The sequence below is a fragment of the Mytilus galloprovincialis genome, chromosome 5 (genome assembly GCF_965363235.1).
Source record: "Mytilus galloprovincialis chromosome 5, xbMytGall1.hap1.1, whole genome shotgun sequence".
Taxonomy (NCBI): Eukaryota; Metazoa; Mollusca; class Bivalvia; order Mytilida; family Mytilidae; genus Mytilus; species Mytilus galloprovincialis.
In genome coordinates, this window is record NC_134842.1 from 22584558 (window position 1) to 22610684 (window position 26127).

Below are 26127 nucleotides of genomic sequence, written 5' to 3' on the forward strand. Positions count from 1 at the left end.
AGTATCAAGTCTGTTATTTTACTAATACAACTCAATAAATAATTTAAACATTAATTTAAATTAAGCAATAGCATAATACTGTAACTGCAGAAATTATTGAGTGCATTTATTATTGTGATTTTTAAGAATTAACAAAAAATGTGAGTCTAATAATTGCGATTTTAGGGAAAATATCATGTATATATGTATTATATACAGTATGTGAGTTCTTATCATTGAGATACTCAAAGGGTCTTGTTATTAGCCTTAATTAAAACCTAGCATTAATTTCCGAATTCACAGGTTTAGCATGGATCTTTTTTGCACCTTCTTGAACATAAACTGTATCCTTATTTAATGTTTGAAATTGTTACATCAATAGAATCACCACTGCAATATGCTATGCAAGCACATTATGTGCTTGAGAAAAAAAATAGCTCATAGTGTAACATTATTTCAATTTTCAACACTATTGGCCTTTACCACGGCAGCTAGATTTTATTTGTTGAGGAAGGAGTGCTTGGAAAGAAACCACCAACCTTATGTAGGAAAACTGGTTATCCTAGTCAAGTTACCTGAGTTTATCAAATTGTTTTAATTGGTTGTTATTCCCATGTCAGCAGAAATTACAGATACATTATCTGGTGTTTCAGAAAGTGTCTTGATCACAAATGACCAAGGAGCCAGATACAATTTGCTTTCTAGAATCACATCACACTTGCTAAACCATTTTTATTCAAAGCCTGATTTCTATTGCCACCAATAAACCAAATCTATGCTGAGGAAAATAGAGCGTTAGGTTTGACAGACTAATTATTCTATAAATAGATGTGTCGAAAAGATACAAATGGCCCAAAGTCCAAAGTCCATTATTTAGGCAAAAATCAGGAAAGCAGAACCAAACATAAACTAGATCTGTAACTCATCATAGTAGACTGATATATTTAAATCATCTTAATATGTAAGGCATTTAGAAAATAAATTTTTTTCAAGTTTTGGTAAGAATCAATAGAGCAATTCCAAACATAAACTCTTATCTGTAACTCATCATAGTAGACTCCAATACTTGATTTAAATACCTGTATAAACTTTTAGCTATAAATAGGGGCTTTATATTTATGTTTTCAATGGAAACCTGTCAAATATTCTGAGACAAGTTTGTTCACAAAGGGGCAATCTATTTAATTAGAAATTGCATTTACGGTACATCTTTCCTTCATAACAAAACAGTTAAATCATATGATAATGTGACGGACAAAAGTAAGTTAATCTAACCATCATAAAGTCATTTTCAATCATTAGAAAAGTTGCTGAAATCAGCCTTTTCTTCATACGACGACAAGTGTAAAATCTATCTTTCCAATATAAAGAAAAACAGATTTTACAATCATATGGTTTTGATGACGGATGGAAAAGTTTATCCTCATATGATGCGCAATATCTAATCATTAGGAAAGATGTAGAAACAAAGTGAATTGAGAAGGATGACAGTCGGTAAATAGTGTAAAAGTATATTTAGCAAGAACTACCCACTGCGACCAAATAATAAGAATGTAAACAACTACAAGTTACTTTACAACTTTCAATGTGTTTCCTATTCCTGCTGTATAAAGTTAGAACAGTCTTGTTTCATTGACATTTAAAATTTACGATTGAAAACTTGGTTTCTGAATTTCAAGTGGCATGCATTCAAAACAAAACCAAGCAAAGTAAGTAATGAATCGGAAAGTTCAATGGAGAAACGATAAGAAAAATATATATAAAATTTACTTCTGGAAAGCTAAAATGGCAGATAAACAAATAATTGGAATAATATATGTTACATGTAGCTTAATGTCCAGTGGCACATATTTCATGCTTACTAATTAACAAATGGATTACCTACTTCATACTAACTTTAAATTTACAACTAAAAACTGTCAAATCAACATAAAGGTTACCTGTTGGTGAGCTATTTGTCCCCTCACAACATTAACAGAAATATTTGAATCTGGTATGATCAAATTAGTACTGAAATTAACTGAAACAAAAAGAAAATGAAAATTATTAATGAATTATTATCTCTACCAGTCTGACTTAGTTTTCAAATGATGTGTGATTGTAAACTGAGTCATGTAATAATATCATAAACATACATATGATATTGTCTTTAAGAATTTTGTTTTTCTTTGTTTTTACAATATTCAGTTAACCCTTTCCTCCATGGATTTTTTTTTCTTACATACTTGATTAGCATAGGATTTTTTTAATTAAAAAAATTCATCGGGTTTAAAGTATTAATGCATTGTGAAAATGAATATTTCATCAATGAAATTCAAATCAGATATTCTTATGAATATCCTTTTCATATTGGATACTAATTTTTTTAAGTCTGATGCAGACATTTTGTAGTCAAAGCGTTTCAACTGAGGTACTACACAGGCGTCAAAAGGCGTCATTATGGAGTAAAGGGGGTGGTGTCAAAAAGCGTCACTATGGAGGAAAGGGTTAACAGACATTTTTGTATACAACTGCTTTAGAAACTAAATGTCTCAGAATGAAAGGAATTGCCCTGCGTGCAAAAAAGCTTGAAGCCATGTTAAAGGGTGAAAGTCAAAAGTTTGTAATTGTAAACTTGATTTGTTTCTCATCATTGTAGACTCACACACTAATTCAGCTCAATATGAGAAAGTTTTAGACAAAAGTGTGTATAACTGTTATTTGCACCAAATTTTCAAAGTCAAAATTGGCAAAAAAACAGTCAAGCCACCCATAAGTGAATTCAATCTGTAACTAATGCAATTGCATTATAGGATCATATCTGAGCTTTGTTTAGACAGGAGGAAAATCAGTTTTCACTAATAACTATAAACAAGTTTGGCATGTTTTGTTTGGAGTCAATGGCAAGACTTTCAGCATAGCAATTTCTTTATTATCAGAAGCACATGTACATCATGTTTATTAGAACGCAGTATCATACCTTTATCATCTTCTGAGGTATCTAAGACTTCTTTTGTTGACTGTTTCTGTTTACAGCAGCACTCTTTCGACTCTAAACAACAAAGAAAAATTTTACACATGTAATTCACAGGATTGATTGATTGTTGGTTGCTTAACATCCAGTGGCAAAATAATTCATAGGAGAAATCAGTTTTGAAAAAGCATGTTTAGTTAATATGTTTGCATTGTTTAAACTTTAAAATTCCACTTCCTTTTGACATAGATCTTATCAAATTTGGGATTGTGCAATATATCTGTAGGACTCAAATCTATGGCGGGTTCCAAATCTATGGCAGATTTCTAATCTATGGTAAATGTGACATTACAAACGCCAAACAACTCAAATCTATGACAGAATTTTGTTTTCTCCAAATCTATGGCGGGTTCCAAATCTATGGCAGATTTCTAATCTATGGTAAATGTGACATTACAAACACCAAACAACTCAAACCTCAGATTTTTGTTTTCTCCAAATCTATGGCAGATCTGGGGGAGAGAGTAACATATGACGTCACAATTGAATAACGCCATATTACATCTTCCCTGCCGCTAATGATTTAGGAACCCATAGATTTGAACACCATTCAAGATGAAGTTATTTTCCTCACAAAAATTTGCCGGTGGTTTCAAGGAAGATGTGACCTACTATTCCGAAGAGGGACAAGATGTGCTGTACCGGTCAATGCCCGCGATGAATAAGGGCACAGCTATTTTCAGTATCGCATATTTTTTAAAAGGAGTTTTGGTAGTAGTCTACGGTCTAGGGCTGGCAAAGTTTATAAAGTGAAAGATCAAATTACCAGATACAAATTTGATTTAATTCTACATCAAATAAAAAAGATGAATTAACGATATCGCTGAAATAAATATTATTTGAAAATTAAAACTGTTTATTTTTATTTGCTATCTTATTTTTTTTTTTTATATAAAAAGCGGTCTTCTTGTTTGTTAAAGGACTTATTAGTTGGTTTAATGAATGGGTTAAATAGATACCATGCACAGACTAAATATGTTTATTTTTTACGGAGCACATCATTTCATTTTGAAGTCTTTTTTACGGTTTATGAATTTATAATTTATGCCTTTTTTTTGGTTGACCATTATGGAATGTTTATTTCACAAATGTTTATAGACATGTTCCCGTTGTCGTATATTTCCTCTTTCTTAAGACAAGTCATTGGTTGAAAATATACTTCATTGTTTTCCGTTTGCAAAAAAATTTGCCATAGATTTGGAAACAATAAAAATCCGCCATAGATTAGGAAACTACAAAACTTGCCATAGATTAGGATTGTAAAAAATCTGCCATAGATTTGGGATGGTATGACGTCACATATACCATAGATTAGGAATCTGACATAGATTTGGAACCTGACATAGATTTGAGTCCTACATATCTTATACCAAAAAAACAAGGTTTCATAGATTTGAGTCCTACATATCTTATACCAAATCAAAGCGCGAAAGCGCTGTAAAGGCAGTTAATTACAGGTTGTGTGTATTTCTAGTCCAGTTATATCATTATCTTCCATAGAACAGAGGTGGTTTGTAGTATTTAAGATTTAGAGTTCTCTTGTACCTAGTTCACCTATATCTATAGTCTACTGTTTACAGTATATTTTCTGTACCTCGCCATGAAATGCATTTTTAAGACATAAGAACTTTTCCTTTTTAATGTAAATAAAACTATTTTTAATTATTGATTATATACACATATTCAATTACTCCTATCCTATGAAAAATAATTCACAAAGATTGACTAGTCTCCGTTCTGTGTGTATTGCTAGAACATCAAGTAACATAATGGTTAATGTACATAGTAACATGTCAACTCTTTTGAAGACAGAACTTTTTTAAAATTCTCCCTCCAAGCAAAATTATTTTTCAGTATAAACATGATAAAGTTATCTACCTATATTAATGACATAGAGACTCTCAAGAGCCTGTGTCGCTCACCTTGGACGGTCTATGTCCATATTAAACAATGGACACATATAAAATGACAAAATTGTGTTTTTGATGATGGGGATGTGTTTGTAGATCTTTCTTTACTGAACATTCTTGGTGCTACAATTATCTCTATCTATAATAAACATGGCCCAGTATTTACAGTTGAAAATATTTTTTAAAAATTAACAAAAAATACAAAAATTTATGAAAATTGTTAAAAATTGACTATAAAGGGCAATAACTCTTTAAGGGGTCAACTTAAAATTTTGGTCATATTGACTTATTTGTAGATCTTACTTTGCAGAACATTATTGCTGTTTACAGTTTATCTCTATCTATAATAATATTTAAGATAATAACCAAACTCTGCAAAATTTCCTTCAAATTACTAATTTGGGGGCAGCAATCCATCAACGGGTTGTCAGATTTGTCTGAAAATTCCTGGGCAGATAGATCTTCACTGAAGAGACAATTTCACCCTATGTCAGATTTGCTCTAAATGCTTTGGTTTCAGAGTTATAAGCCAAAATCTACATTTTACCTGTATGTTCTATTTTTGGCCATAGTGGCCATCTCGGTTGGTTGACCGGGTCTAACCACACATTTTTTATATTAGATACCGCAATGATGATTTTGGCTAAGTTTGGTTAAATTTGGCACAGTAGTTTCAGAGAAGATTTTTTGTAAAAGTTTATGGACGACGAAACCAAGTGATGAGTCAGGTCAGGTGAGCTAAAAAGGAGTTTTTAATCAAGGTAACAATGACATCTGGTGGCCATAAAAGCTGTCTCATTAGCATTTTAACCACTTCCCATATTTGCTTTTAAGACAATAGAAGAAAATTATTCAATGCAAAAACAAAACTTACTTGTAAATATGAAATTCTCTTTACAGTATGAGTTTTTCTCATTGTTGGAGATTGTACAGTAGTACAGTCCTGTAACTGCTTATACCCATTTCTTATCCCCTTTAGTTTGATAAACTCACAGAATATCATATATTTACATTGTGCCACATCTCCTTATTTTTATATGCATTACAATAACATGAACAATTGTAATTCAAATCTATATATCAATGCAAAATGAATTTCACTACTTTCATTCATGCATCCTTTGGAAAAATATAAGTTCTAAAATGACACAATATATGTTTATTTATATAAAAATAATATTTAGTTTTCGACTCTTAACAGGTATAAACAAGAATGTGTCCCCAGTACACGAATGCCCACTTGCACTATCATTTTCCATGTTCAGTGGACCGTGACATTGGGGTAAAAACTCTAATTTGGCATTAAAATTAAAAAGATCATATCATAGGGAACATGTGTACCAAGTTTGAAGTCGATTTGACTTCAACTTCATCAAAAACTTTAACCTGAAGAAGGACAGACGGACGGACGAACGGACGAACAGACGAACGGACGCACAGACCAGAAAACATAATGCCCCCCTACTATCGTAGGTGGGGCATAAAAATGCACAGCTGTGTCATGATTTGTGAAATCTGTGCTGAAAACATAGGCATTTATGGTGTTTGAGTAATTCCATCTGTGAAGCTCAACATTAGCTCGTCAGTTGGTGGTGGACAGTTATAAATCTTTCCTGCAGGATGAATGTACATCTGTTCAGGAAAACCAATTTCACAAATCAAAACTTTCCTCTAGATTTCTCCTACAATATTCATCCAGTTTAGTTCTTTTGGTTTAACTGGGCACCGTCCTGATTTTTAATTTTGTAAACCATTCTGACAGTCTCTTGCTTACAAATGGTGCATGAAAATAGGATGGGAATGCATGGCAGTAGACAAGTCTCTATAAAGTGGGTATGTGCCCTGAAAAAAGTTTTATAACATTAGCTTTTTTGAAACTTGTGAAAGACTTGTGCAACACACATACCTAAATAACTATAACATAGGTGGAGAGCATCATTCATGTCAATGTTTTGTTCCTGTTTACATTGTCATTGATATTTTTCAAGAAAGCCCGAGGCATAGCTCATGAATTCTTGTCATTACAACCGAAATTTACATAATTACTGCTAAAATAATTATCAATAAAATATATCTCTTGTAGAAAAACCATACAATTGTAGTATTAACCAAAAAATGTCAAACAGATGATATTGAATCGTAATCCCAAAAGTTATGACGTCTTGAATTCACCCCCCTTTTTATTCTAAAACGATAATTGCGGTTGCAAACAGACTTTGGTTTACTTGCATGGCGATTATATAAATAACAGTATATATTTCTTAAAGAAAATAAAGTTTTACCATGAATAGTTTCCTGAACGTAGTCGTTTTTAGTAAAATGTGCCTTGCAAACAACAGCTGATTGATATGGGTTCTACGATTGCATCGCACATGACAATCTACGTTTGAGCCATGGCGTTGATCCAACTTTTCCTTCTTATTAAGTCATTTAGAAATGCAAGTCCTCCTCTTAAATGAAAACTCAGGTACACACCAACAAGGACTAGGCATCGTTAATTGTGTGATTGTTTTGCAGTGCAAAAACGGAAGTTAAGGACGGAACTGACTGGTCTCACTAATAAGAGACAAGAAGAATTTTAGAGACAAACAGCGACAAGAAGTTTAATTTAGTGACGAAGCGACAATAACTAACAAGGGACAAGCGATTCGTAATTCTCTCACGAGGCTATTCTCATTTGATGTGATAGGGTGAAGCTACACCTATCAAATATGTCCCTATGAAAAAGAAGAATTTCACTGTTAGAAAGGAAATGATATTGCATGGTTTTGATTCAATAAATTCTTTAAAAGGAAATTGAAATTTTTTTGTTTTGATGGCCAATTTTTAGCGTGTGCATAAAATATATTTTTTTTTATATCTAAGGCCATAGTTATTATATTTTTAGTTTTACGAAATTTTTTGACAAAACCAATGGGTAGGAGGACGAAAATAAAAAAAAAAAATGCTGCTGCTGATTTTTTTTAAAAACCAACCGTTAATATCAAATTTTTTTTTTATTATTTCACCAGGAGATTTTCTACTAGTGTAACGAACTATTTTTTTTTTCTTGACAAGGTTTGAATTGAAAATCAATGTGCAACAACTTACTAAATCACCAAGAGCATAAATTTAGATTCTTTCATGCAGTTATGAACTAAAATTTTTTTTTTTTTGCATGAAAAACACTGGGTTGGGGGAGAAAAAAAAATAAAAATCAACATTTTTAATTTTATTTTTTTTTTCCTATTTGGCAAAAATTAGGGTAGGAGGGTTCGTAAAACTAAAAATAAAAAAACTACGGCCTAATAAAAACTAATCCCTTTCTTCTTAATAAAAACATATTTTTATCTATCAATGTACAGTAATATAAAAAATGTTTTATAACCGCCCCTATAATAAAAAAGAATGCATGTTTTTTTTAATATCTATGGGGAATAAGTTGTTGCAATGACATTTTTTTTATTTATGTATAGTCGCTATATAGTCTTCTTGACGCTTCTTCTCGCTAAATTAATTATATTGTCGCTTCTTATCGCTATTTTAATTTTATTGTCGCTTCTTATCACTTTTTGACGCTAGTGGAACCCTATTCAGGAACGATAATTTCATATTTTACATAACTGAGACCGAAATAACTATAACGTCATACGGCTTCACGTACAGAAATACTTTAAATTGTATATTATGCAATATAATTCACGGTCAGTCGACTTTTAATTATAATATCATGTTATATCAACGAGTGAAATGATTTTAAAATATCTTTAGATCGCAAATAGTACTCGAAATTGAACGGACCTCTTTCCACACGGAATTCGAATAATGATAGTTTGTAATCAGATTGACTGCTTATAATGCAAAAGACACATTAATAAACAGATTTTTAAAACGAACAATACACACTGATCATTTCTTTATTTCCCAATGTAAATGAAAGGAACAACCAGGTGCTCCGCAGGGTGCAGCTTTATACGACTGCAGAGGTCGAACCCTGAACAGTTGGGGCAAGTATGGACAAAACATTCTAGCGTGATACAGCTCTGAATTTGGATTGTGATCAAATTTTTGACATTACATGGTTTTTTTTTACACAAAACAAATGTCAAGATTTTACAAATTTTACAATTAAAGATTTCTTCTTCAAACTTTTTAAATCTAAAATTAAATAGTTGACACAGCATAGGTTTCTGACACAGAATGAATGTGGTCTAATGAACTTAAAAGTTTGTTTTTGCCTTTTAGCAATTCACTATGCTGTTGAATATTAATCCTCTCAAAAAAATGTTTGAAGAAATTTTCTTTTTATTTATGAAATCTGAAATGAGAAAAATTTAACCCCCCCCCCTTTTTTTCACATCCCCGTTTCCCTTTTTCCAAAACTGATATCAATTCAAATTTCTAATGGAGTTTGCAACAATAACTACTCTTTTAAATACATCATAAAATATTAAAATGTAAAATAAAGTGCTTGTTATCACTGAATGGTAAAGATTGGTTGGTAGTAAAAGTGAATATACATTGTTTATTGTATAAAACAATAAAAAAAACTTCATCAGCAACATTTTATGTTGGCAAATTTCCAATGAAGTTATTTACATAAAGTTATTGGCAAATAAAAATAGAAAATGACATCATAGTCATGTCTGGCAAATGTCCAACATACATTATCTAAAAACATTTTAGATAAGATAAGGAAATAAGATGTAAAAAAACTGCTTGTTATCACTGAATGGTAAAGATTATTTTAATTTATCAGTTGGTAGTAAAAAGTGAATATACATTGTATATTGTATATAACAAAGATTTAAGTTGATTCTGGACAAAGAAAGATAACTCCAATTAAAAAAAAATCTTGCTATTGCACAATATTTTGCAATTAGATATTTCTTGCTTACTATTCTGGACAAAGAAAGATAACTCTAATTAAAAAAAAATTTGCTATTTCACAATATTGTGCAATTAGATATTTCTTGCCATTGCGCAATACTGTGCAATTGAAAAGACTTGCTATTGCACAATACTTAATATAATAATTTTAGATCCTGATTTGGACCAACTTGAAAACTGGGCCCATAATAAAAATCTAAGTACATTTTTGGATTCAGCATATCAAAGAACCCCAAGATTTCAATTTTTGTTAAAATCAGACTAAGTTTAATTTTGGACCCTTTGGACTTTAGTGTAGACCAATTTGAAAACAGGACCAAAAATGAAGAATCTACATACACAGTTAGATTTGGTATATCAAAGAACCCCATTTATTCATTTTTGATGAAATCAAACAAAGTTTAATTTTGGACCCCGATTTGGACCAACTTGAAAACTGGGCCAATAATCAAGAATCTAAGTACATTTTTAGATTCAGCATATCAAAGAACCTAACTGATTCATTTTTTGTCAAAATCAAACTAAGTTTAATTTTGGACCCTTTGGACCTTAATGTAGACCAATTTGAAAACGGGACCAAAAGTTAAGAATCTACATACACAGTCATGACAGTTAGATTTGGCATATCAAAGAACCCCAATTATTCAATTTTGATGAAATCAAACAAAGTTTAATTTTGGACCCTTTGGGCCCCTTATTCTGTTGGGACCAAAACTCCCAAAATCAATACCAATCTTCCTTTTATGGTCATAAACCTTGTGTTTAAATTTCATAGATTTCTATTTACTTATACTAACGTTATGGTGCGAAAACCAAGAAAAATGCTTATTTGGGTCCCTTTTTGGCCCCTAATTCCTAAACTGTTGGGACCTAAACTCCCAAAATCAATACCAACCTTCCTTTTGTAGTCATTAACATTGTGTTTAAATTTCATTGATTTCTATTTACTTAAACTAAAGTTATTGTGCGAAAACCAAGAATAATGCTTATTTGGGCCCTTTTTTGGCCCCTAATTCCTAAACTGTTGAAACCAAAACTCCCAAAATCAATCCCAACTGTTCTTTTGTGGTCATAAACCTTGTGTCAAAATTTCATAGATTTCTATTAACTTAAACTAAAGTTATAGTGCGAAAACCAAGAAAATGCTTATTTGGGCCCTTTTTGGCCCCTAATTCCTAAAATGTTGGGACCAAAACTCCCAAAATCAATACCAACCTTCCTTTTGTGGTCATAAACCTTGTGTTAAAATTTCATAGATTTCCATTCACTTTTACTAAAGTTAGAGTGCGAAAACTAAAAGTATTCGGACGACGACGACGACGCCAACGTGATAGCAATATACGACGAAAAATTTTTCAAATTTTGCGGTCGTATAAAAACCAATACATACCACAAAAAGTAGAGGAGAAATTTAAACATTTCCGGATCTATTTCTTGCAAAATGACCCCCAGCAAAGATTTGCGTAAGGAAAGATGAACCTCATGACTTGAAAGTCAGGCCTTAAAGCACTGCCTTTAAAAAACATGTTTTCAAAGATTTGAACACGTCAGAACATTTCCTTTAAAAGCTGCAAAATGACCTATACTGCCTTTTCAGAAGAAAAAAATGCAATACAACTTCAGTTTTCTAAAAGATTTTTAAGACGATATTCCTGGTGAAAAAATTAAACCTGGCAGATGTTTATACAATATTCAATCATAATATCATTTAAATTTCAGGCTCTTGATCAATTAAATCATTTTTCTAATTTTAAAAACTTTTGAAAGGTTACAGTTATAACATGCAATCTGACAAGGCAATCATATTTGTTTTATGAAAATAAATGTCAAATAATCTTCCAAGTCAACATGGTCAAGAGTGCATACTTGACTTATATCTTACTTAAATGCTCTGATTCAGATTCTTCTTGTCTTTTCTTGGCTGAAAAATAAAACAAAACCTTGGTAGGTATTTATAGGATATAGAAATCTAAGTTAACAGCTAGAACTATAATCAGATAACCATAAAAAGATTCTCCAGTATTACCAATGTTATTTCAACTGATCGGGCGGAGCTTACGTTTTAATTTGCATTAGGACAGTCTATTTGAAGATGTGTGTGATAATCATAAGGATAATTGTCGTTATTATTATTGTTGATTTCTAATCACCTATCAGTGCAGTGATGTCGTTAAAAGCCGGCAGCCGGCGATTTTCGCCGGTTATTGTCCTTTTCCCGCCGGCTATTTTTGCATGAGTAAAAAAAAATGATAAAGATAAAAAGATAGTCAGGTTAATATTAAAAAATAATTGCTCAATGCATCAGCTTCCACGATAAAAGTCTGGATAAACAAGGATGTAAATCAGTTTACCTTTGACTAAATATAGTTCATGTAAATGCAGTCCATTGATAGGTCGTCTATTTAAAGTCGGAAAGTATTGTATGTTTGCAAGGATAAAAAGAGAGATGTTCCGATGGACATTATGACCCTGTTCGGTTTTTGCGTCTAGAGAAGGAATAAGCCAAAGATGACAATAGCATGTTATGAAAATACACCAGTCAAATAAAAGAAAGTATAATATATAATGTTGTCAAAAATCTGGAAATCACCACCTTTTGTAGTTCACATTTTAAAGCCCACGACCACATGGTGTCCATAGAATGAATGTCAATAACGAAAGTAGAATATTGTCGACCACAAATAATTTTTAAAAATATCTTTAGTTCAAAAGGATTTTAGTTTACTGCTTACTGGACAGTTAACAAATAAGAAAAAAATAAAAGGACATAGCTTGACAACATGTTTTAAATACGTGTACAAGTCTTATGAGAAAAAAGGGGGTCATTTGTCACTAAGTACGTACGCAAAATAAATCGTCTAGGATATTTGATAAATTCGATTATTATTGAAATAAAATTATAATATTTCACTCATTATTTACCTATATTCAAGAACAGACTTCCTTTGTTGTCTTACAAAAGACACCTTCCCAACAAAAATCAAAGCGCTGTAAGCACTGTAGGCAGTTAACCAAAAACCAAGGCAAACATAATTATGAAAACTGTGGCAATGTTGCTTCAACTTGTTTTTAAAGATTTAAAAGAACAAACATTAAACATTCATATATAATTGTACATTTATGTTCATTCAATGAATTAATCATTAAGGCAAATAATTCATATTTTATCAAGGTTTTCAATAGCAACGCAAATGACCATGAATGGTCATGAGTCTTTCATGACTCAGCAGTGGTACAAATTTGCAATGATTGCAGTTCTTCTAGTTGATCGTAATTGTTCGTATTAGTTGACTGTTATTAGTTCAAATTGACTTTAGAACGAGCTTGTAAAAGTATGAATGGACTTGCTTCCCTGGAAAGAAAACTGAGTTTGTGTTGTACAGTACAAAAGTTATGAGACACAAATCAGACAAATGTTTACTACTATAGGGATCAATGGTGAGGTCTGACTGACTGTCCATAGTAAATGTAAATGACTTCCACCTTCACCCCAAGTCCATGATGTCTAAGTTTGGAATAAAATGACATGTGTTAGGGTCTAGAAAAGTGATATGCATATGTGTCGCCTATGAGATTGACCTTGTATGTCATTCAATCTTTTTTGAAATGGCAAACAGAAATGAATATGGTTTAGGCGTTGGTATCTCAATCTTTTACAAGTTCAAAAAACACACACAAGAGGATGTGGGGTGACCCTAGGGACTACCCCTATTTTTCATTTGATTTTTTATATTGTCCCATACATGAATATATATGGTTTATGGGTGGGGATCTCGACCGTTATCAAGTTTCAAACAGGAAGGGGTGGGGGACGCAAGTGACTTCCGCTATATTTCATTTGATATGTTTTATTGTCCAATACATGAATATATATGGTTGAGGGGTGGGGATCTCATCTGTTTCTAATTTATCAAACAGGAGTGGGTAGGGTGACCCTAAGGACACTCCCTATATTTCATTTGATTAGTTCTCATATATGAATATACATATGGTTTAATTTAAAGGTGGGGATCTCGACTGTTTCCAATTTTTCATCAGGAGGGGTGGGGTGACTGCAGGGACTCCCCCTATATTTCATTTAATTTAGAGTTGGGGATCCCAACTGTTTCCAAGTTCTTAAACATGAGGGGTAGGGTGACCACAGGGACTTCCCCTATATTTCATTTGATTTGTTATATAGTCTTATACATTAGTATATATGATTAAGGGGTGATGATCTCGAATTTTAACAAGTTCTTAAACAGGAGGGTGTATAGTGACCATAGGGACCCCCTTTTAATTCATTTGATTTGTAATATTGTCCCATACATAAATATATATTGTTTAAGATTGGGGATCTCGACCGTTATAAATTCTCAAACAGAGAGGGGTAGAGTGGCCCCACGAACTCCACCTATATTTCATATGATTTGTTATATTGTCCCATACATGAATATATATGGTTTAGAGGTGGGGATCATGACCGTTACCAAGTTCTCAAATAGAAGGGGTAGAGTGGCCCCACGAACTCCACCTATATTTCATATGATTTGTTATATTGTCCCATACATGAATATATATGGTTTAGAGGTGGGGATCATGACCGTTACCAAGTTCTCAAACAGGAGGGGTGGGATGACCCCCAGGGAATCCCCCTATATTTCATTTGATTAGTTATATTGTCCCATACATGAATAAATATGGTTTAGGGTTGAGAATCTCGAATGTTTCCAAGTTCTCAAACAGGAGGGTTTACAGTGACCCTAGGGACCCCCTTATTGTCCCATACATGAATATATATGGTTTAAGATAGGGGATCTCAACCGTTTTCAAATTCTCAAACAGGAAGGGGTAGAGTGGCCCCACAAACTCCACCTATAATTCATATGATTTGTTATATTGTCCCATACATGAATATTTATGGTTTAGGGGTGGGGTTCTCGACTGTTTCCAAGCTCTAAAATATATGGGTGGGGCGACCCTAGGGACTTCCCCTATATTTCATTTGATTAGTTATTTAGTCTCATACATGAATGTACATTGTATATGGTTGATGGGTGGGGATCTCATCCGTTTCAAAGTTATCAAACAGGAGGAGATAGAGTGGCCCAATGGACTCCACCTGTATATCAAATGATTTGCTTACATTCAGGTATTATATAATATAGTTGCACTATTTGTGCCTGTCCAAAGTCAGCAGCCTGTAATTCAGTGGTTGTCGTTTGTTTTTGTGTTACAAATTTGTTTTTTGTTATTTTTTTTATATAAATAGTGCCGTTAGTTTTCTCGTTTGAATTGTTTTACATTGTCTTATCAGGGCCTTTAAAAGCTGAATATGTGGTATGGGCTTTGTTGGTGAAGGGTGTACGATGACCTATTGTTGTTAATGTCTGTGTCATTTTGGTCTCTTGTGGATAGTTGTCTCATTGGCAATCATACCACATCTTTTTTTTATATAAGAAACTTCCAGCTATTTTAACTGACCTATCAAAATTGAGAAGAAAAAAATATCCCTTGAAATTGCAGTAATATGTTTAACTTGAAAAGCATCTAACATGCATTACCAACATTTATCACTAATAAAGAAAATTTATACTGTTACCAGGAACACATATATTGTTAGATAAACTGTTCCAAGCTGTCACGTTGTACTGGATTTTGACATTAAAATTGGTGTACAAAATATTTTCTGCTTTTTCTTTCTTTTACATATATCTTTTGGTTTTCAATTATAGTGTTTATATTTATTTACCATGCATAGATGTATTTTATCACCTGTCTGGATTTTTTTAGTTGATATCCAAAACCCGAGATTACCCTTATCCGCTTCCGGAATCGGATGCGATATTGTAATTGTCTTCTCGCGGCAGCCATTTTGTTTTCAACGTTGTTTTTGACAGATAGTGAGATAAGATTTTACTCGGATTTACACATAATTAGTCGGCGATTTTCTGTATAAGCTAGCGGTTGAGCAAATTGAACATCGCTGTCATGAATAGTAATGATGAAAATAAGTTTGAGATCGTTTATTAGGACACTTTGGTAAAAATATTTGCAAAGTTAATTTTTTATTTTCTTTCAAGGTCTGTCGGGCATGTCGGGCGTAGCTAGTAACCAAGTAGAAAGTCCGACTGCAAAAGTGGAAGGTCGCAGACCTCGGACCACCGCTAATTTGAACCCCTGCGTTCAAATTGAAAAGATACGAAAATTTCGTCTTCTAATTCAAAATTGCCGCCAACAGCGTGATCAGTTGCACTTATATTAATAGACTACTGACGTAGTTGACTACGTATTGACGACAAACAATATTCCTACGACTTTTGCAATTTGGGAAATCTTAACTACTTGTCTTTAGAGATTTTCGGCGATTAAAATATTTCATACATTTGTTCTTTGACATCTTAGCCAAAAGCTCAGGGGAGAATAAACTACATAAGGATTCCTAATGTGCTCTACTTCCTATGTGCAACTTCAAAACTTTTGGGAAAATCGACCATCATTTAAGGTTTTTCTGGTCATATTTTTTGTAATTCAGAATGAAAAGTATGAAAAAACTGTCCAATAAGTTATAAATAATATAGTAGCCAGCTAGATGATAACAATGGCACGTATTTCAGCATTTATTGGGTAGAACACAAATCCAGGGTGCTCGCATAAGGCAGCTTAACTGCCTAAAAACCAATATAGATTAACCTTGCCAGGACTGTGGATTCCCATTTTTTATTTTTTTTTCAAATGTGATTGAAGTCAACAACAAAAATAAGACAAAATTTACATTTTCCCAAGCATCTAAATCACTCCCAGGTATGCTCAGAATGCAGGATTTTTAGTCTAAATTTTCAAATCTTTTTGGGGAGAGCATACGATATTATGAAATATAGCAACTCTGTAACAGTTTTAACTTTGAAATCGAAGCTCCAGCTGACTACTAGTCAGCAAATATTGTTTTTAATTTTGTATAAAAAACAAAACCAACACTTTTTTAATATAATGTCAGAATTACAATTTTCATTTAAAACTAAATAATTCAAGTGATAATTCAAACCAGAGACAATATGTTTCTATTCAAACTAAGATCTTTGGATTCTTTCAGTTCAAAAATATTTACTAGCAGTCAACCAACAGGAAAATGCACAGAAATGTATATTGGTCCATCAAGATGATCAATGTACAGAAAATTTACCCATCATGTTGCTAATTTTAGTTAATCATTTACATTATCTTCAGTAAAAAATGATGTTTTCAGAGGTCTGAATAAGGGTCTAGAGTACCCCAAAAATGCAGGATTTTGCACCATTTTTAAAAAAAGACCCCCTGCCGTAGTAACGACGAACAAGCTCGCCGCCGCGAACGGCTTTGCCGTCCGCAATTACTTGCCGCCTATTTTAGAAATTCAGCCTGCTTCTTCAAAAGTTAGTGACATCACTGCAGTGTCATTGAAGGAATTTACAAAAGAATGACTGGACACTTCATTAATGAGTTTATCCTGAAACACCTATCTATAGATGGACTGGTTTATTATGAGTGAACCGGTTAAACTCTGCCCAGTCAAGTGAAATAAATCGAGTAATAGCAGCATTAAATATCGAATTAAATAGATTTATCTATAAGCAGTAAGCTCTGTTGATTGAACTGCTATTCAATTTACTGACCTGTAAAATAGCATGGTCTTTCAGTAAGTTATTTTCTTTGAATAAAGGGTGTTGTTGGGATATAATCTCAATAAGACAGAAAACCATCAACACAATTTACAGTTTTCCTAATTATTATGAAAAATGTGTCAAACAATTTTTTTTAAACATTTCAGTTGATCTTAGTTGTTTTTCATTTCCAAACTCTAAAAATAAAAGAAGATTGTGTTTTAGGACATGAATGCCCCGCCCCCACTCAAGCTTTTCAATTTTAAAAGTTAAAAAGGGCATAACGTAATTGAAGCACAATCTGAATTTGATCTCTGTCTGCATGATGTGGTTTATATTAATTAATTAGCATAGTGTATGCATATGAGTATCATAAAATTTACATGAGGAAGCTTAAGTTAGAGTGCAGAAATGAAAATGGAACGGATGGAAGGAAACACAATCAAGTATAATACTTAATGCCCCCATTTTCTATGACAGCGACATAAAAATTATTTATTTACACTTTATATTTAAACATGAGTTTTATTTTTTCTATGTGTATGTTATATTTACCATATTCAGCCGTCTGCCAAGCTAAAGCAGAACACAACAACGCCAGACTTTTACCACTTCCTGTTGGACTCTCCAGTAAACAATTTTGTCCTTTCTCACAACCTTGAATGACCTACAATCACAAGAAAAAAATTGAAATATTGTGAGTAAAAGTTTCATTCAAAATAACATATAAATTAGTGTTATCATGTTCAGTTTTACATTCAAGATTCTTAAGGAGATAAATCTAACTGTAGTTACATGCATGTTCATAAATTCAATTATATCAAACAAATAATTGAAAATGTTGATTTAGTCTTAAACTTCACTGAACACATTAATCAAATTAACTATTTTGTTCATTTGAGTCAAAATTTTGTTTGAACTGAAAAGGTCTTGAAAGTGTTTTATTGTTTTCTAAAATATATTTACTCAATACATGCACATGAAATTCAAGATAAACAGGGCTTTCCCTTGAAATTGAAGTAGAAGGCTGAATTAAAATTATAGACGGTTGTAACATGCGTTCGGCGAAGCTGGACGCCCACCAAGCTGTAAGCTTGGCGCCTTACGGCAGGGGGTCTGGGGGCCGCTGAAGGCCCCCAGAAGCTCTGGCATAAATAGAGCAAAATCCTGTATTCTCGCAATCTCCTGGCACCTAATTTCATCTTTTAAATGACCATTTTTTTATGTATGAAATTAAAGAAAGAAAAAAGATCTCAAAGAAAATTCATTTTTTTTTTATGTTATAGTTTTTTTTTTCATTACCTTATGCTTAAAATTCATTTACTTTTAAAGGAATTTTATTTATATTATAATGATCCGGTTTGTTAGAAATCTTGATCGATTTATTTTGCATAACTACGTGCATTTGTAAACAAATGACCCCCCTTTTCTCTCTCAAGACTGTTACGCATTTAATATTTAAATCATACAATTATTTCTCAAGCATTGACAGAAAATTGATATATCCTCTGATTTTCTCTTTTTTTTTGTAAACTGTTCAATAAGTCGGATACATAAATCATTTGGAAATGTTATTTATTTGAGGTCGAGTCGACAACATTCTACTTTCGCATGTTTTCTTTTTGACCTTGATTCTCTGAACACCACGTTGGCTTTGAAAAATGAACTTCAAAAGATACTGTTTTCCAGATTCTGAACAATATGATCTACTACACTTTCTTTAATTTGACTGATATTATTCCATAACATAAGATTGTCATCCTATCTGATTGTCTTCACGTTCTTAAAAGCCAAAAAAAAAAGCCAACGATTTAATGACCATCGGAACGTCTCTATTGTTATCGTTCAATGACCACCAGAATGTCTCTCTTGTTATCTTTGAAAAGAAACGATGCATTCTGACTTTAAATAGACAACAAGCATTAGCCTTTCAAAAAGGGCTAGTCGACTCTTAGCTGAGGAAAATGGAAAGTGCTCTCGCTTTGTAGATTAATTCATTTACTAGAATATCCACGTGCATCAATCAACAAATTTTACCCCACACGTGAGGTCACACGTTATGAAGTAGTATATATCATTTAACGTTGTTGTTTACGAAACTCCATAAGATTAGACTATTTATAGATAAAAGTTACCTGTGTACCAATATCATGAATATGCATGATTAATGACCAGGCAAAATCTAATTGCTAATCAAAGCGCGAAAGCGCTGTAAAGGCAGTTAATTACAGGTTGTGTGTATTTCTAGTCCAGTTATATCATTATCTTCCATAGAACAGAGGTGGTTTGTAGTATTTAAGATTTAGAGTTCTCTTGTACCTAGTTCACCTATATCTATAGTCTACTGTTTACAGTATATTTTCTGTACCTCGCCATGAAATGCATTTTTAAGACATAAGAACTTTTCCTTTTTAATGTAAATAAAACTATTTTTAATTATTGATTATATACACATATTCAATTACTCCTATCCTATGAAAAATAATTCACAAAGATTGACTAGTCTACATTCTGTGTGTATTGCTAGAACATCAAGTAACATAATGGTTAATGTACATAGTAACATGTCAACTCTTTTGAAGACAGAACTTTTTTAAAATTCTCCCTCCAAGCAAAATTATTTTTCAGTATAAACATGATAAAGTTATCTACCTGTATTAATGACCTAGAGACTCTCAAGAGCCTGTGTCGCTCACCTTGGACGGTCTATGTGCATATTAAACAACGGACACATATAAAATGACAAAATTGTGTTTTTGATGATGGGGATGTGTTTGTAGATCTTTCTTTACTGAACATTCTTGGTGCTACAATTATCTCTATCTATAATAAACATGGCCCAGTATTTACAGTTGAAAATATTTTTTAAAAATTAACAAAAAATACAAAAATTTATGAAAATTGTTAAAAATTGACTATAAAGGGCAATAACTCTTTAAGGGGTCAACTTAAAATTTTGGTCATATTGACTTATTTGTAGATCTTACTTTGCAGAACATTATTGCTGTTTACAGTTTATCTCTATCTATAATAATATTTAAGATAATAACCAAACTCTGCAAAATTTCCTTCAAATTACTAATTTGGGGGCAGCAATCCATCAACGGGTTGTCAGATTTGTCTGAAAATTCCTGGGCAGATAGATCTTCACTGAAGAGACAATTTCACCCTATGTCAGATTTGCTCTAAATGCTTTGGTTTCAGAGTTATAAGCCAAAATCTACATTTTACCTGTATGTTCTATTTTTGGCCATAGTGGCCATCTCGGTTGGTTGACCGGGTCTAACCACACATTTTTTAAATTAGATACCGCAATGATGATTTTGGCTAAGTTTGGTTAATTTTGGCACAGTAGTTTCAGAGAAGATTTTTTGTAAAAGTTTATGGACGACGAAACCAAGTGATGAGTCAGGTCAGGTGAGCTAAAAAGGAGTTTTTAATCAAGGTAACAATGACATCTGGTGGCCATAAAAGCTGTCTCATTAGCATTTTAACCACTTCCCATATTTGCTTTTAAGACAATAGAAGAAAATTATTCAATGCAAAAACTTAACTTACTGGTAAATATGAAATTCTCTTTACAGTATGAGTTTTTCTCATTGTTGGAGATTGTACAGTAGTACAGTCCTGTAACTGCTTATACCCATTTCTTATCCCCTTTAGTTTGATAAACTCACAGAATATCATATATTTACATTGTGCCACATCTCCTTATTTTTATATGCATTACAATAACATGAACAATTGTAATTCAAATCTATATATCAAAGCAAAATGAATTTCACTACTTTCATTCATGCATCCTTTGGAAAAATATAAGTTCTAAAATGACACAATATATGTTTATTTATATAAAAATAGTATTTAGTTTTCGACTCTTAACAGGTATAAACAAGAATGTGTCCCCAGTACACGAATGCCCCACTCGCACTATCATTTTCCATGTTCAGTGGACCGTGACATTGGGGTAAAAACTCTAATTTGGCATTAAAATTAAAAAGATCATATCATAGGGAACATGTGTACCAAGTTTGAAGTCGATTGGACTTCAACTTCATCAAAAACTACCTTGACCAAAAACTTTAACCTGAAGAGGGACAGACGGACGGACGAACGGACGAACAGACGAACGGACGCACAGACCAGAAAACATAATGCCCCCCTACTATCGTAGGTGGGGCATAAAAATGCACAGCTGTGTCATGATTTGTGAAATCTGTGCTGAAAACATAGGCATTTATGGTGTTTGAGTAATTCCATCTGTGAAGCTCAACATTAGCTCGTCAGTTGGTGGTGGACAGTTATAAATCTTTCCTGCAGGATGAATGTACATCTGTTCAGGAAAACCAATTTCACAAATCAAAACTTTCCTCTAGATTTCTCCTACAATATTCATCCAGTTTAGTTCTTTTGGTTTAACGGGACACCGTCCTGATTTTTAATTTTGTAAACCATTCAGTCTCTTGCTTACAAATGGTGCATGAAAATAGGATGGGAATGCATGGCAGTAGACAAGTCTCTATAAAGTGGGTATGTGCCCTGAAAAAAGTTTTATAACATTAGCTTTTTTGAAACTTGTGAAAGACTTGTGCAACACACATACCTAAATAACTATAACATAGGTGGAGAGCATCATTCATGTCAATGTTTTGTTCCTGTTTACATTGTCATTGATATTTTTCAAGAAAGCCCGAGGCATAGCTCATGAATTCTTGTCATTACAACCGAAATTTACATAATTACTGCTAAAATAATTATCAGTATAATATATCTCTTGTAGAAAAACCATACAATTGTAGTATTAACCAAAAAATGTCAAACAGATGATATTGAATCGTAATCCCAAAAGTTATGACGTCTTGAATTCACCCCCCTTTTTATTCTAAAACGATAATTGCGGTTGCAAACAGACTTTGGTTTACTTGCATGGCGATTATATAAATAACAGTATATATTTCTTAAAGAAAATAAAGTTTTACCATGAATAGTTTCCTGAACGTAGTCGTTTTCAGTAAAATGTGCCTTGCAAACAACAGCTGATTGATATGGGTTCTACGATTGCATCGCACATGACAATCTACGTTTGAGCCAAGGCGTTGATCCAACTTTTCCTTCTTATTAAGTCATTTAGAAATGCAAGTCCTCCTCTTAAATGACACTCAGGTACACACCAACAAGGACTAGGCATCGTTAATTGTGTGATTGTTTTGCAGTGAGAAGTTAAGGACGGAACTGACTGGTCTCACTAATAAGAGACAAGAAGAATTTTAGAGACAAACAGCGACAAGAAGTTTAATTTAGTGACGAAGCGACAATAACTAACAAGGGACAAGCGAATCGTAATTCTCTCACGAGGCTATTCTCATTTGATGTGATAGGGTGAAGCTACACCTATCAAATATGTCCCTATGAAAAAGAAGAATTTCACTGTTAGAAAGGAAATGATATTGCATGGTTTTGATTCAATAAATTCTTTAAAAGGAAATTGATTTTTTTTTGTTTTGATGGCCAATTTTTAGCGTGTGCATAAAATATATTTTTTTTTTTATATCTAATAAAAACTAATCCCTTTCTTCTTAATAAAAACATATTTTTATCTATCAATGTACAGTAATATAAAAAATGTTTTACCAAGTCAGGAATATGACAGTTCTTGTCCATTCGTTTTTGATGCGTTTTGTTATTTGATTTTGCCATGTGATTATGGACTTTCCGAATTGATTTTCCTCTGAGTTCAGTATTTTTGTGATTTTACTTTATAACCGCCCCTATAATAAAAAATAATGCATGTTTTTTTTTTAATATCTATGGGGAATAAGTTGTTGCAATGACATTTTTTTTATTTATGTATAGTCGCTATATAGTCTTCTTGACGCTTCTTCTCGCTAAATTAATTATATTGTCGCTTCTTATCGCTATTTTAATTTTATTGTCGCTTCTTATCACTTTTTGACGCTTCTTGTCTTTAATTAGTGGAACCCTATTCAGGAACGATAATTTCATATTTTACATAACTGAGACCGAAATAACTATAACGTCATACGGCTTCACGTACAGAAATACTTTAAATTGTATATTATGCAATATAATTCACGGTCAGTCGACTTTTAATTATAATATCATGTTATATCAACGCGTGAAATGATTTTAAAATATCTTTAGATCGCAAATAGTACTCGAAATTGAACGGACCTCTTTCCACACGGAATTCGAATAATGACAGTTTGTAATCAGATTGATTGCTTATAATGCAAAAGACACATTAATAAACAGATTTTTAAAACGAACAATACACACTGATCGTTTCTTTATTTCCCAATGTAAATGAAAGGAACAAAAACCAATACATACCACAAAAAGTAGAGGAGAAATTTAAACATTTCCGGATCTATTTCTTGCAAAATGACCCCCAGCAAAGATTTGCGTAAGGAAAGATGAACCTCATGACTTGAAAGTCAGGCCTTAAAGCACTGCCTTTAAAAAAGAGAGGACAAATCCGATACTCTACGGGATTGAAGGACATTTACTAGGTTTGGATTGTCCTAACTAATCAATAAACTTTGATTATTCACGTTTCGTAATATCTTCCAATCAGGTAGCAAGAAAAATTCACGCACTAACTGTCCATCGTTCAATTCTTAATATCGACTCCTAGGAGTCGATAACAAGCATTAGCCTTTCTAAAAGGGCTACGGTCGACTCTTAGCTGATGAAAATGGAAAGTGCTCTCGCTTTGTAGATTTATTCATTTACTAGAATAGCCACGTGCATCAATCAACAAATTTTACCACACACAAGAGGTCACACGTTATGAAGTTATATATATGGTTTAACGTTGTTGTTTACGAAACTCCAGAAGATTCAACTATTTATAGATAAAAGTTACCTGTGTACCAATATCATGAATATGCATGATTAATGACCAGGCAAAATCTAATTGCTAAAATAGAGAGGACAAATCCGATACTCTACGGGATTGAAGGACATTTACTAGGTTTGGATTGTCCTAACCAATCAATAAACTTTGATTATTCACGTCTCGTAATATCTTCCAATCAAGTAGCAAGAAAAATTCATGCACTGACTGTCCATCGTTCAATTCTTAATATCGACTCCTAGGAGTCGATAACCAATCAGTGACCTGAATTCATGTGAACTATATTTAGCCCAAGGTAAACACTGACTTTTCATCCTTGTTTATCGTGACCACGACTTTGCGACAATACGTCTCTTGGCTGCCTGTAAACATTTGAAAAAGATATTTCTTCTTTTTTAATTTATATTTTTGTCAGTGAAGTAGCCGGCACTTAAAGCCACCGTAAACGGCGGATTTCCGCCGGCTACCGGCTTCAATGGAAAGCCCTGGATAAATATAGATGCATTACATGTATATTATCATGACTTTTTCATGTATAAAAATATAAAGAAAACTTCTCTCTAGATTATGACTTATTTTTAACTTGTGGCTGAAAGTCTCTAGATTTCTTGCACATGTATTGAATTGATGAGAGAAGTTTTCTTTATATTACATGCTAATTGTGCTAGTTGTGGTTTTGGACATTCGGCTAGATGTAATGTTATGTCAACAGATAGGGGGAATTATTAAGTTTTTCAATTGGCATTAAGAAATGCCATTAATAAAAAGAAAAACTGGTGTCATAGAATTATGACAAAATTTAGAGAATGTAATGTAGATTTATACACTAATTTAGATAATGTGTTGCATAAAAATGTTATTACACAGAAGATTTTTTATTTGAAAATTATAAGATAAATTGGCATAATAGAATATTGTCACAAAATGTTGGATAAAATGATGTACTTTAAAGATATTTCTGAAACAGAGATGCATTTGAGGAAGAACATTTCAATACGATATAGAAGTGCATTTGCTAAATTTATATAAAACGACTGACTTACCTTGTCCATAAAACTAAACTGGGAAGGGTAGGGTTTACATGGGAAAATCACCTCCACCCCTCGTATGGTTCGTCTCTCTTCTGTCATCTTGCACAAATTTTACCCACTCATATCCTAAATATTGAAAAACCTACAAAAAACAAGAATATAATACAAAAGCAGGCCTGTTCAAAAATTTGCTAAAATAAAACAAGGCATATTTTATCAAAAAAAAATAATAGATTCAATAGACTTAACAAAAAATCAAAGAGCAGATTGCTCTGAGGGATACGATTGCCATTGTTTTCATTGACACATGTATACATGTAGCTGGATGGTATCAGGTCCGTTTGCGCCCAATACACTTTCGCACCCTACACGTTCGCACCCAAGGTCTGTTCGCGCCCAATTTTAATTCAAATTCCAGTTGAATAATTGGAAAATGATGATTTTTGTTGTAAATAAAATAAAGTATGTAAACTGGTTCCCTTCTGACTTTAAACACTTTGTTCGAGTGTAGCGGAATACAAGCAGATACCAGTTAGTTTGTAAAATAGTAAATATGAAATCAAAGAGCAGATTGCTCTGAGGGATACGATTGCCATTGTTTTCATTGACACATGTATACATGTCAGGGATCTCCATGGATGAAAATTGAACGATGGAGGAACTTTCACCATTACAAACCGTGTCTACGCTGTACAGTGTAGCGCGATTGGAAGTATTTTATCCCTCCATACAAGGAATGGTGAACATGCTAATTCATTGCTTATTTAAATTATATTTGTTTGAATTTTCATTATAGAATTAGAAGCATCAATATTTTCATTTATTGCCG

The 26127-nt window shown here is 32.7% G+C and overlaps 1 protein-coding gene and 2 long non-coding RNA genes across 3 annotated transcripts in view; all 3 read right to left on the reverse strand.

Annotated features, from left to right (window-relative positions):
- The window catches only part of LOC143075417 (uncharacterized), an 85789-nt gene that overhangs the window by 53715 nt on the left and 5947 nt on the right, over positions 1–26127 (reverse strand). Inside the window, exons 2-6 of the mRNA XM_076250813.1 lie at positions 25311–25440; positions 17946–18057; positions 11654–11692; positions 2939–3010; positions 1920–1999 (exon numbers count right to left, since the gene is read on the reverse strand). Of these exons, the coding sequence (XP_076106928.1) occupies positions 1920–1999; positions 2939–3010; positions 11654–11692; positions 17946–18057; positions 25311–25397 (390 nt within the window). The 5' untranslated portion in view covers positions 25398–25440. The remainder of the gene's footprint in view (positions 1–1919; positions 2000–2938; positions 3011–11653; positions 11693–17945; positions 18058–25310; positions 25441–26127) is intronic.
- LOC143075419 (uncharacterized) lies at positions 6047–7758 on the reverse strand. Its single transcript, XR_012978308.1, has 2 exons — positions 7185–7758; positions 6047–6744 (listed from the first exon to the last, which is right to left on the reverse strand). It is a non-coding gene; the product is annotated as an uncharacterized LOC143075419 (long non-coding RNA).
- Positions 20542–23600, reverse strand: LOC143075418 (uncharacterized). Its single transcript, XR_012978307.1, has 2 exons — positions 22370–23600; positions 20542–21929 (listed from the first exon to the last, which is right to left on the reverse strand). It is a non-coding gene; the product is annotated as an uncharacterized LOC143075418 (long non-coding RNA).